The 13,322-nt window shown below is 40.8% G+C and overlaps 2 protein-coding genes across 2 annotated transcripts; both read right to left on the bottom strand.

Annotated features, from left to right (window-relative positions):
* Positions 1-8,568: 8,568 nt before the first annotated feature.
* On the bottom strand, positions 8,569-12,269 carry LOC147448205 (serine/threonine-protein kinase prp4-like). Its single transcript, XM_086524517.1, has 10 exons — positions 11,963-12,269; positions 11,610-11,871; positions 11,483-11,533; positions 11,288-11,360; positions 11,019-11,175; positions 10,636-10,927; positions 10,448-10,562; positions 10,203-10,366; positions 9,905-9,979; positions 8,569-9,121 (listed from the first exon to the last, which is right to left on the bottom strand). Exons 1-10 carry the CDS (start codon positions 12,130-12,132, stop codon positions 8,930-8,932), a joined length of 1,551 nt encoding a protein of 516 aa, XP_086380643.1. The 5' UTR covers positions 12,133-12,269; the 3' UTR covers positions 8,569-8,929.
* A 135-nt stretch (positions 12,270-12,404) lies between these two features.
* On the bottom strand, positions 12,405-12,741 carry LOC147448206 (uncharacterized). The gene has a single exon (XM_086524518.1). It carries the CDS (start codon positions 12,739-12,741, stop codon positions 12,415-12,417), a length of 327 nt encoding a protein of 108 aa, XP_086380644.1. The 3' UTR covers positions 12,405-12,414.
* Positions 12,742-13,322: the final 581 nt, after the last annotated feature.

A 13,322-nucleotide genomic window follows, 5' to 3' on the forward strand; every position in this document is an offset into this window, starting at 1 on the left:
CTTGTGATTGGCTAGGCCTGGAGGGGTCCAATGAGCTTGAAGCATGAGCTACAAGGGGAGGTCGACCCAAGCAAGCTAGGGGGTTGCTTAGGGGGTATACTCACCCACACACACTCACAAACACTCTCATTGTGTGCTATGCAAAGTGAAAGAGCTGCCTCTCCTTCTCCAAGCAAGTAGAAGTTGAGAGCCTACACCAACACTCTTGGCTATGGAGTGCAAATCCAACCAAGAGCCATGCTTCAATGCTTAAGCTTGCCATTTTCTTTTTACTCATTACTATGCTATTATGTATGCTAGCAAGAAGAGTTATGATAAGTAAGGAACTAATTCTTTCTCCTACAAAATGTTTCTTCTTCCTCTTCCCTACCCTCATTCCTTGCTAGCTCTCTCCACCTTCGAAGGTGTTTAAGGTCTTGGGACTGAGGCTTGGGATAGTTAAAGCTTTCTTCAATTTTATGTTATGTTTGTGATGCATGAAGCTTTCCATCTTCATTGCATCACCTAGGTCACAAGGAACACAAAGATTGTATTGTCTCTTAATGAAAGAAATCATAATACAAATGCCTATTGGAGGGGGGACCGGCTCCACATAAATCCGGTCCTCAATTGTTGTCATGTTCTCTAAATTCTCTCTCTTGCAAAAGTATTGTTCATGCCAAGTTAACTAATTGCTATGATTATGTTGCTGTCTTCAATTATGTTCACCCGCTATGCTCACGAAGTCATTTCTCAAAAGTACTCTCATTAATTTTCGCTACTCTCAAATTAAATAGGCTAATTCCATTACATTGGTATCATAGCATTTTGGTTTCTCTTTTCTTGCTTAAGAAGAGAGGTCCTTAAGTAGCCTATAAATGGTTGATGTTGTTAATTATATTAGGGTAAGTGGAACTGGGATCTATTATCGGTATTGTTGAGCCCACTATGTGGGGGATGGTGCACACCTCGGGAGCTTTGGACTTAATAATGGAGTCTTTTTAGACTTGCCTACGGCTTTACCATTATTGAGCCATAAGAAGTCCGAAAGGAGCTAGCCCTCGGCAACTCTTCTATGTTAGACCTACTCCACTACTATCTATAATTAACCACTTCGAGCCGTGGGTGTAGATACGTAAGAGCCGATTTTCAAAGGCTAAGAGAAGTGGCAACTAAGGTTTTGAATTGCCAAAGCATACACTAAGTACATACATAAATTTTGTTAACATGGCTGACAATAATCAAGAGAGTAGAATGAACATTGATAGCTTTGATTTTGCACATGAAGGTGCTAATGATGATTCTCCCATGTTTGTGAATTACCACATCATCACTAGGTTGCAGCAAGCTATGGGAAACCCTCCTTTGCAAGCTATGGAAATTCCCTTTCTCTCCAAGAGGAGAGAGAGCTTAGGAGGCCTCTTGAAGAGACCCCCAAAAGAAGACTCTCTCCCATTCAAGAGGAGGAATCCAAAGATCAAGAAAGCAATGAAAGTTTAAGTTCCTCTGAAGATGTGGCTCCACGAAGACGGTGGTCTAGACGATCGCCCACTCCTCCCAAGAGGAAAAGATCAACACATAGTCCTTCTCCTCATCACTCTGAAAGGCAAGAGAGGAAACAAAGGAAGAAAAGGGCTAGGAAGAGGTCACCCTCTTCTCCTTCTTCTTCACCTTCCTCCTCTTCTGACGAAAGTTATGGCTATTCTCCTAGAGAATACAAGAGGGGAGGACATCGCAAATCATTTCCTGCATGGCGAAGGTCACAAAAGCTAAAGAAGTTCAAGGAGGGAGAAAAGAGTATCTCTTTTCTCACCTATGATAGCACCTTTGGTGCTAGCGACAAAGTGTTGGCCTTCATTTAGCAATTTGATGCGGCCTTTGGAGACGAGGGCTTCACAGAGTCCTCCAAGCTACGCCATGTAGCTATGCACTTCCAAAAATCAGCTCGTCAATGGTGGGCTAGCCTTCGTGGCAATGGTGAAGCCCCAAAGACATGGAAAACTCTACGAGTTTCCATCATGAAGCAATTCCTTGCAAGCGATGCAAAGGAAAAAGTGCTTACCGAATGGCGCAACTTGAAGCTTCTCTCTCATGAGTCTATCCACAAGTACGTAGACAAGTTTTGGGATTTACATCTCAAGGCTATTGTCTTTCAAAAGATAGACTTTGCCGAGCAAAGGCAGCAATTCTGTGTGGGATTACCTGAAGAGATGGCCGAATACATCAACTCTCAACGGCCTGGTACTATTAGCGAAGTAATCCATCACACCATGGTTGCTTCATGCATCAATTTCCATCAAAGGTCTAGACGTAATGTCAAGCCCATGGAAAACAAAGACAAAAATGATGCAAAGGGGAAAACCAATGTTCAAAATTCTTCCCAAGTCACTTCCAACAACAACAACAACAATCGTTCCAAGGAGAAGGGAGTTTACAAAGGTAAAAAAAAACTCTCTCCTGAAGAGCTTGAAGCTTTTTGCAAGGACCATAAGTGCTTCAAGTGTGGGGAGCAAGGACATGGCTATCGTTCTTGCCCCAAGAAGAATACTCGCAATGAGACTCCTAGGGCTTCCACCATCGAAGCTCCAAAAGAGGATGCTCATTGCAAAGGATCATCACTTTCCTATGCTTGGGGAAAGGTAAGAGAGCATGATGCCTTCATCTTGTTTGACCGTGGCTCTACTTTGAACTTCATATCAATGGAGTTGGGCATTCAAGCTTTTGAGATGGGAGATATGGTAATGGCTGACGTAACTTTCAAGGGACAGCAAGCCTCCGTTACTCCCTTGATTGGGAAGTTGAGGCTTCATGTCCAAAGCTATGTCGACAAAGAAGACTTCTTCATCTCTCCTCTCCAACATGAGGATGCTATCTTAGGGGTGCCATGGTTTGATCGCATGGCTGCCAACATGAAGTTTCCTGAAAGGAGAATCCACTTCACCTACAAGGGAAAGAACATTTATATAGATGCTAGTGAGCGTGGTCGCACTATTCCACTTGTAAATCCTCTTGCTTTTGATAAGTCAATGAAGAGCTCAGTTTCTGCGTACATGATTTTTGTCAAAGAGTCTCTAAAAGATATTAATGTTTCATCAAATGTAAATGGTAGGAATCAAGACGAGTTAGACTTGTCTAATTTTCTAAAAGGATTCCAAGATGTGTTCATCAATGATATCCCTATGGACTTACCTCCAACACGAGGGGATGATGACCATCGCATTGATCTCCTTCCAGGAAGCTCACCACCTAACAAACCTCCTTATCTAGTCTCACAAGCTCAACAAGAGGAGATCATGAGGCAAGTACAGGAATTGGTAGATAAAGGGATGGTGAGGCCTAGTTCCTCTCCCTTTTGTTCTCCAATCCTTTTAGTGCAAAAGAAAGATGGTACATACCGTATGTGTGTGGACTATCGATCACTGAACCATATCACTATCAAAAACAGATTTCCCGTGCCTCGGGTAGAAGATCTATTTGATAGGCTACAAGGCTCTACCTACTTCAGTAGGATTGACCTTAAGAGTGGCTATCATCAAATAAGGATAGTGGATGAAGATATCTTAAAGACCGCGTTTCGCACAACGTTTGGTCTTTATGAATATCTAGTCATGCCTTTTGGCTTGACTAATGCAGCAGCTACGTTCAATCGTTTGATGGAGAAAAAATTTAGACCATACCGCAAATTCACTGGAGTGTTCTTTGATGATATCATCATCTACTCCAAGTCTTTGGAGGAACATAAGCAACATCTCCAAGTGATTTTTCAAGCATTGAGGGAGAACAAGCTTTTTCTCAATCAAAAGAAAAGCAAATTCTTCCTTCAAGAGATTCAATACCTAGGTCATATTATCTCTCACGATGGTATCCGTATGGATCCATCAAAGTTAGAGGTAATAAAATCATGGCCTAACCCAAGAAATCTACATGAGCTAAAAATCTTTATTGGTATGTGCGCATACTATATACGATTCATAGAAAAATTCCCTCAAGTAGCAGGACCACTACACGACTTAACTAAGAAGAACGTTAAGTATGTATGGACTGCTAAGGAGCAAAATGCTTTTGATAAGCTCAAAGAGAAGCTTACTTCCCAACCAGTCCTCGTGCTTCTAGATCTCTCAAAGCCATTTGAGGTCCAATGTGATGCTTGTGGTGATTGCCTTGGAGCAGTTTTGCTTCAAGAAGGGCATGCCATAGCATATGAGAGCCGAAGGCTCAATACTGATGAACGAGTCTTGGGCATTTATGAGAAAGAGCTTTTAGCTGTCCTACATGTCCTAGGTAGCTATTGGGGACTCCATTTATCCTACGAACCGACCACCAAAGTCTCAAGTATTTCATGATGCAAACCAAGCTTTTCGATAAACAAATGAGGTGGAAAAATTTTATTTTGCAATTTAATTTCCATATTGCGCACATGCTGGTAAGCACAATCAAGTAGCCGATGCACTTTCATGACGACCAAAAGTTAATGCGGTGTCTATAGCTACTCACAATGATCTATCCTCTATGATAGATGAGTATGCTACTGACCCTGACTTTAGAGACATAATGTCAGCCCTTGCTTTGGGGAAGAAATAGGAACCATTCACCTTTCAGGATGGTTATCTTCTCCACGGCAATAGGCTGTGTTACCCATTCCCTTCGTGAGAAAGTTATGTATGAATCCCATGCTCCTCCATATGCACGGCATAGAGGTATTCAACCTACTCTCCGAGGAGTAGAGACATACTTATATTGGCATACCATGAAAGAGGACATACAAGAGTATGTTTCAAAATGTGTAGTATGCCAAAAGACCAAGTATGATAGAGGGAAGCAACCTGGATTACTCCAGCCATTGCCTATCTCAAATTCACCATGGGAGAGTATATCCATGGATTTCATCTTTGGATTACCGAAGTCTATCCATGGGAATACAAGAATATGGACAATAGTCAACAGGTTTAGCAAGCAAGCACAATTTATTCCTGTCAAAAAGACTATTAAGGCACATCAAATGGCAACTCTCTTCATATCTCAGATTTTCAAGCACCATGGATTATCCACATTCATTGTGTCAGATAGAGATCCTAGAATGATCAGTAATTTTTGGAAAGGTCTCTTTTAAAATCTTGGAACAAGATTGAATTTCTCTTCTGCCTATCACCCATAAACGGATGGCCAAAGTGAGATAGCCAATCTTACGATACTCGATCTACTCAAGACTTATGTTATTGAAGTAGATCAACGATCACAATGGAAAAAGTACTTACCTCTTGTAGAGTATGCCTACAATAATATTGTACATACTTCTACGGGAAAAGCACCTTTTGAGATCATTGAGGAAAGACCTAAAAGTCCCTTGCTACTCAAAGTACATGGGAAGATCTTCGTCGCCGATGAGTATAGCCGTGACCTACAAGAATCTTTTCAAAAGATTAAGGAGGCTATATACAACTCTCAACAAAGGCCAAAAGCTGTTGCTGATAAGCACAGAAGGGCCTTAATGTTCAAAGAAAATGATTGGGTCTTACTCAAGTTTCCTAAGGCTCGATTAAGACAAACGACGGGCAAAAATCTTACGGGCCATCAAAAGTATTATGCTAAACTAGCAAAAAGATACTATGGTCCTTTCCAAATCTTGAAGCCCATCAATGAAATGGCTTATCAACTCAAGTTGCCCAACCATTGGCTCATACACAATGCCTTTCATGTAAGCCTACTTAAGCCCTACAAAGGAGAGCCACCAACTGAACCAATTATTGAAGACCCCCCCGAAGTTGAAGACTAAGAAGAGGTGCTACAACCCGAAGCTATTCTTCGGCATGAAGACAAGGTACTACAATATGGTAAGATTATCCGACGGTATCTTATTAAGTTCAAAAATTATACTTTTGAAGATGCTGGATGGATGCAAGGAATATAGCTTAAGGATAGTATGAACCTTGTCAATGCTTACAATGCTACATTAGAGTAAGAAAATATACACATTTCTTTTAAATGACTCATGTTTTTGTCTTATAAGACTAGTTCTCTTTTTAATTATGCACAAATTTAACTAGTATGCATGCTTAGAATCATGTTTGTGATGACGACGTCTCTCAAACACTAAGTAGAATTTGTCACTCTGCTTTGGGAGAATGAAATGGACTAAAGAGCATACATGCTTGCGGCAGCTATGTCTCCCAAGCACCAAATGGATTAGTCATCCATCTTGGAAAGATGTCATAGAGTAAAAAAGGATCCTCTACCCGCTAAGTAAAATTGACTAATGACTAAGGCTTTATCTCTTCTACCTCATAATCGAGAACGACTATGATTTCAAGAGAGAGGTAATGTCATAAAATCTAATAACTAATATCTAACCAACCCAAATGATTCTCTCATATTAAACTGATCACTTAATGTGGGAGAATAAACGGGAACAAGGGTTAAAATATAGATATGTGCTTATAGATCTATCTCAACACGGGACCAATAGTAAAGGGATCCAAATGAGAGATGGTCTATCAAAGAGCAAGGCTAACCAATGGAGCATAATACCTTAGGGTTAGCTTCATTGAAGACCTCGAATAATATGTGCAAAAGTCCTTTGACCTTAGGTAAGCTAGGACTGAGCTTGAGAGAGGCAATGTCATAAAATCTAATATCTAATATCTAACCAACCCAAATGATTCTCTCATATTAAACTGATCACTTAATGTGGGAGAATAAACGGTTAAGATATAGACATGTGCTTATAGATCTATCTCAACACAAGACCAATGGTAAAGGGGCCAAAATGAAAGATGGTCTATCAAAGAGCAAGGCTAACCAATGGAGCATAATACCTTAGGGTTAGCTTCATTGAAGACCTCCAATAATGTGTGTAAAAGTCCTTTGACCTTAGGTAAGCTAGGATTGAGCTTGAGGTGGAAACCCGACCCAGCTCGAGGTGCTAGTCCTGCTTGTCATGCTTGATGATTGAGGTGCTTGAGGTGCTTGATGATTGAGATGCTTGAGGTGCTTGACATGCTTGAGATTCTAGGGTTACACTTGAGGTGAAAACCCAGCCCAAGCTTAAAGTGCTTAAGGGCCAAGTTTGTGGTGGGAACTGGGCCTATGCATGAGGGGCTTAAGGTGTCAAAAAGTCAAATATTCAATCCCTACAAGGAGGGGACGGGCCCTACATGAGGGGGGATGAGAGAAAACACCCACACACTCACACAAGGCATGCATGGTAAAAAGAAAGCAGAAGGGACACTTGTCAAGTTCCTCCTCATGTTACCCTCATGGTGTACCTGAAGTCTATTGGTTTGCCACCCAAGGGGTCCAATGATAATTTAGGATATTTAATTAATTGATTTTTCATTTATCAAGTCCTCTCTCTTAAAGGGGAAAGGGGGACACTTGTCTCAAGGCTACCCTTGCTGCGTGTAATGCCTCCTGCTTGTGATTGGCTAGGCCTGGAGGGGTCCAATGAGCTTGAAGCATGAGCTACAAGGGGAGGTCGACCCAAGCAAGCTAGGGGGTTGCTTAAGGGGTATACTCACCCACACACTCACAAACACTCTCATTGTGTGCTATGCAAAGTACAAGAGCTGCCTCTCCTTCTCCAAGCAAGTAGAAGTTGAGAGCCTATACCAACACTCTTGGCTATGGAGTGCAAATCCAACCAAGAGCCATGCTTCAATGCTTAAGCTTGCCATTTTCTTTTTCTTCATTACTATGCTATTATGTATGCTAGCAAGAAGAGTTATGATAAGTAAGGAACTAATTCTTTCTCCTACAAAATGTTTCTTCTTCCTCTTCCCTACCCTCATTCCTTGCTAGCTCTCTCCACCTTCGAAGGTGTTTAAGGTCTTGGGACTGAGGCTTGGGATAGTTAAAGCTTTCTTCAATTTTATGTTATGTTTGTGATGCATGAAGCTTTCCATCTTCATTGCATCACCTAGGTCACAAGGAACACAAAGATTGTATTGTCTCTTAATGAAAGAAATCATAATACAAATGCCTATTGAAGGGGAGACCGGTTCTACATAAATCCGGTTCTCAATTGCTATCATGTTCTCTAATTTCTCTCTCTTGCAAAAGTATTGTTCATACCAAGTTAACTAATTGCTATGATTATGTTGCTGTCTTCAATTATGTTCACTCGCTGTGCTCAGTCATTTCTCAAAAGTACTCTCATTAATTTTCGCTACTCTCAAATTAAATAGACCAATTCCATTACATTGGTGGTAGAGCATTTGGTTTCTCTTTTCTTGCTTAAGAAGAGAGGTCCTTAAGTAGCTTATAAATGGTTGATGTTGTTAATTATACTAGAGCAAGTGGAATTGGGATCTATTATCGATTTTGTTGAGCCCACTATGTGAGGGATGGTGCACACCTTGGGAGCTTTGGACGTAATAATGGAGTCTCCATTACAAACCTTTATTTACGCTAGCACTATCTGTATTAAAAGTGCTGCTAAAATTAGGAACAATGAAAAGAAGCATCTCAAAATAGCTTCTAAAAGCCTTAAAAAATGTGCTCCCTACTTGCAAGGAGTGCCAACAAGAATTGACTTTGATTTTTGTGTCAATTTGTCAATAAGAGTAAGCAAAGCTGACTGGTTTATACACGTACTTAGCATCATCATGTTGTGTTATTCAATACGATTGTTGCTTGTGAAGGAGCACCATGGCAAGCTAAACACCCCGCTTCATACAATCATATGATGCTTTTAAAGGTCAGCTTGAGAATCTCCCTCACTCCTCCACAACATGGCCTTTAAATCCATCCTATCAATGATACTCATTAGGATCAATATAATGACCAAACCCAGAAACAGAGCTGATAGAAAAATACAGCTTTTCTTCATATATAACAATATTCTATGAGATAATGCCGCAGATAAACATGGCAGGTGATCTTGCTTTGGAAATCCCATCCACCTACATTTCAAAGCATGCATCTGCAAAACAATTGATTTTCTGATGGAGTTTCTTCACGGGCTGCTTATAAACGGATGATTGAGAGCTTGAGATACTGTTAAGCGCTTTCTTGGATCAAGTATCAAGCTTTTATCCAGTAGATCTTTAAAGTCGTTGAGCATCTTTGTATCATCCGACGCTCCTTGTCCAGTCACTAAAGAATCAATCCCGTTTGGTTTGACATTCACCAACAAACATTTGATGCTCTGCAATATGCCAGAAATAATTGTTAGCATAACTATTATTCATATATTTTCTGTGTACGCATGCACATATGTAACAATGCTCACTATGTTCATGCTATTTTCCGCTACACACAAGTTACTAGACCATTAAATGTTACATTGGTATCAGAGCACAAGGTTTCTCTTTTCTTGCTCAAGAAGGGAGGTCCTCAAGCTAGCTATAAATGATTGGTACTATTAATTGCATGTGAGTAAGTAGAATCGGGATTTTTCAGCCTTGCAGTGCGCCTGCCTTTGTGCAGTTAACGGGCATCATTGTCAAGAGCTATGGTCTTAATAGTGGAGTCCTACAGGGCTTGCCCCTACGGCTTAACTACTATTGAGCTATTAGAAGATTGACAAGAGCCGGTGATGTTTGGTGTTGAACGACCCTCTCTTCACACATCAAATTAAGGACAAAGCTAGAGGAAAAGACTAGAACTCCATCAAAAGTTCGAGCACTGCACGACTGACATGAAGAAAATAATCATGAAAGATGAAAAGGGGGGAAACCACACAATCAAATCATCTAGAGCACTCCTAGGCAGCCACCGTCCAACTTAAACTTTGGGGGCTTGAATGAGGATAAGAGATTGTTTAAGCAGAAATTTTGAGAGTTTGCGAGAAAACTGGAATGAATTGCAGACAGAAGTGCATGATGGGCTGAATGGAGACCCTACTTCAAGCAATGAGACCGAGCAGTTGAAGGTTCTACATATATTGGAATGGATTTGGGCTTTTGAAAGAAGCCTCAGAGATACTCACCATTTTGGTGGCTGGATCTTCTTTGACTGCACAGAAGTTGTAGTCTTGATCAAAATGCTCCAACACGAAATGAGCCTGCAAAAAACCACAAAAGAGTGGTTGGTATAACAGATTTCTGAGCAACCATGGGCTGCAAGTTACATATTTAGATAACGTAATAGAGGTCAAGCCCTAGGAAACAACCTTATCAGAAATAATTTAATCATAAGGTGGTTGTCAGCACAGAGACATGGCTCCATAGCGGTGCACATGGTTCCTACAAGCAATCAAAGAAAAGGGACAGTGACTTGTCTCTTACCTTCTTCAGCATTTTCTTCGGAAACAGCCCCTTCAGCTCCATGTGTAGCCTTAACATATCATTATTGGTTCGGCCAGGAAAAAGTACCTTGCCTGTAAAGAACTCATACAAACAGCATCCAACCGACCACATATCCAGTGGATGGTCATAAGGCAATCCCAACACTGCATAACAATTTTGAACACTTTTAGCCTACTCTGCAAACAATAGCATCACGAAATACTTAATTTGGAAACCCAGCATACTTATTTCAGGAGCTCTGTAAAAGCGGCTCACAAGGTAAGGAGTGATTTCATTCTCCCCTGTAAGCATTGCAGAACCAAAATCACACAGTTTCAAGACATTCTTCGCTTCATTTACCTGCAACATAAAAACGGTTTTAGCATAGTACAAGCTTTTCCATAGCAACAATACAAAAGAAAGCAATACTCACCAGCATGTTTTCAGGCTTGATGTCACAATGTAAGACTCCACAGCTTTTCAAGTGCTTCAAAGCCATAAACAGTTGCTTTGCATAAACGCGAACAACACCAAGACTAAAACCTGTTTTCCATACACACTTCTTCAAAGCTTCTCGAAGATTCATATGCATGGATTCAAAAACCAAGCACAAGTGATTGCGGTAAACCAAACTTGTCAAAAGACGTACGCAATGCCGCTTGTTTCCTGGGTCTGCTCCATCTAACATTTTGAGTATCTTGAGCTCTTGTTGTCCACACTTCAGCCTAGCAAGAGAAAGCAGGGTTCTATAAGAGAGACTCCCTCAAGGCACTATAAATTGCAACAACCAATAGCAATATGGTGAATGTAACTTACATCATATCATTGTTGCGAATAATTTTGATTGCAACCTCCATTGCATCGTTTGTGTAAGGTTTAGAAGCCCTCGCCCTTACTACACTTGAAAAGACTCCTCTACCATGCAAGGCTACAACTTCAAAGGAACCATTCAAAACCTCACCAATGCGATGACCTGGATTACATACCACAAACATCAATAATACATGAAATTACAGGCAACTCCTGAAAACTCAACATAAACACATCGATAAACACAAATGCTAAAGGTTTCGGTAAATACTTACAATAGTAGCCCTCTGCATCATCCCAATTATCACTTAATCCACTCGTCCACGAAGCCAAACCGTCACACTTCGCCTGCAAAACCAAAACAAAAATATTAATGCTACATATTTAAATACCTTCTTCTAAATGTTGAACATCAGGAAAAAGGATAACTAGCACTGAAAGCAATAAAATCGGACCGTTTGATAACTTACCAGATTTTGACCTCCTACAGGTGATTCCCCAAAAATAATGTCAATTTCGCTCTACAAAAACATACCAAGTGAGCAGTGTGCAACTCTGACTAGGAAAATAGGCAAATCAACATGTTGTAATACTGACCTTGGGTGTGTCTTCACCAATACATCCTGGCTTGTCTGTCAGAAGCCTTTGCAAAGATTCATGACCGAAGATTGAAGAAGCATTTCTATCAAAGGATAGGTTTGTGTCCTCGTTCGTTCCCTTCTTAATATTTTTGACATCTGCAATATTTAGACGCTTGTGTTTTTCTAGGATTTTTCGTCTCTGTTGTCGAATTTTTTCGACTTGCTTTGTAACATCTTCCTCTGAATTCTCTTGATAATCTTTCTGGTTATCTCCTTCCCTGCACAATTTCAAACCCAGAAGTTGAAATCTGCTATAAAGTCATGCAACAAGACTGGAACAATAAAGCCGGGAGTTGGAACAGTACTAACCTTGAGGTCTGGTCCGCATGTCGATATCTTTTGCTCCCATGTACAGCGTCTTGTGTCGATATACAACTTCTCGAAGACCTTGATCTTCTACCTTTCTCATCTCTTGTATCCCTTGACAGTGGACTTGACCTTGATCTTCTGCGTTTCTCATCTCTTGTATCCCTTGACATTGAACTTGACCTTGAACTCCTGCGTCTTCCAAAATCTTCTGCGCGCGTACGGAAGGTAGCTTTCAAACTCTACCGTAGTCCGTAGCGACAGACACTATATATATCTCTCTGACATGTCGCTTTTACTCCTATATTTGGCATTTTAAAAGAAGCTTTTTTTTCTTTTAACCAATATAAAGCGGAGATTTTTATTAGAAGGAGACAAAAAGATACATCGACATGCTCAAGGAGGGAGCATATAGATTGGGGACAGAGTTGGTAGCTAGCTTAAACATCAAGGGGTTAGATCTTGAGAGCATCGAGCTCACATCTAATTTTTACAAGTAGGGTTATGGCATGTTGCCACTTTTCCAGTTGAGAGTTCACATCTTCCTGAATCTCTTCCTCCATGATGTCTCTCATGTAGCACAGCTCCTCATCAACTCCAGCACGCTGAAAAAAATCACCCGAAGTGTCCAGCATCTTGTGCTTCTTCCGGTAGATTCTGCACTCAGCAATGGAAAGTTTTTCTATCTGCAAAACAATTTCATCAAAGAAGATTCTCAGGTTTGAGACCTGGTAAGCCTCCTCATACATATAGCAATTCCTCTGCCTCCAGATAGCCCACATGAATTCTCCCCTTATATGGTTCCAGATAATGGATGGGATGCCTACATTATCACCTAACAGAACATTTTTCCATGAAAGAGTGCGGCCAAGACAACTCAGAACTAGTTTCCAAAAGGGAAAGTTTCCAGAACTAGTTTCCAGAAGCTTTTAGAGGAGAGTTCAGTTAGGCATACATTCAATGTTTTCAGTGATGATTGGAGCCTACTTTAAATGTCCTTTCGGATTTAGTATATTAAATGGATTTTTTGCCTACTCAAAAATGCCTTAAAGGACAAGAAATCTATATTATATAATATTCAGCTTAAAATCTATACTATATATAATTCATATTCATTCATATCATCTATACTTCTATACTAAAGGGGGAGGGAATTCCGGCTCCCCCCCCACACGTGTCTGAAGGAAAATCCTCCGGTTGGTGTGCACTGAGCAAAACGGAGAGCATTGAGACAATGCGCAGTGCGCATGTGCGGTAGGGGAGAGAGAGAGGGAGAAAGCCTTAGCGCGTGCGTGCAGAATCTCTCTCTAGCGTCACTCCCGTCTCTGGCGTCTTGTCTCGAGTCCGTGAAAAATGTGTCTCA

Source organism: Adiantum capillus-veneris, chromosome 11 (genome assembly GCF_014529385.1).
Source record: "Adiantum capillus-veneris isolate H3 chromosome 11, ASM1452938v2, whole genome shotgun sequence".
Classification (NCBI taxonomy): Eukaryota; Viridiplantae; Streptophyta; class Polypodiopsida; order Polypodiales; family Pteridaceae; genus Adiantum; species Adiantum capillus-veneris.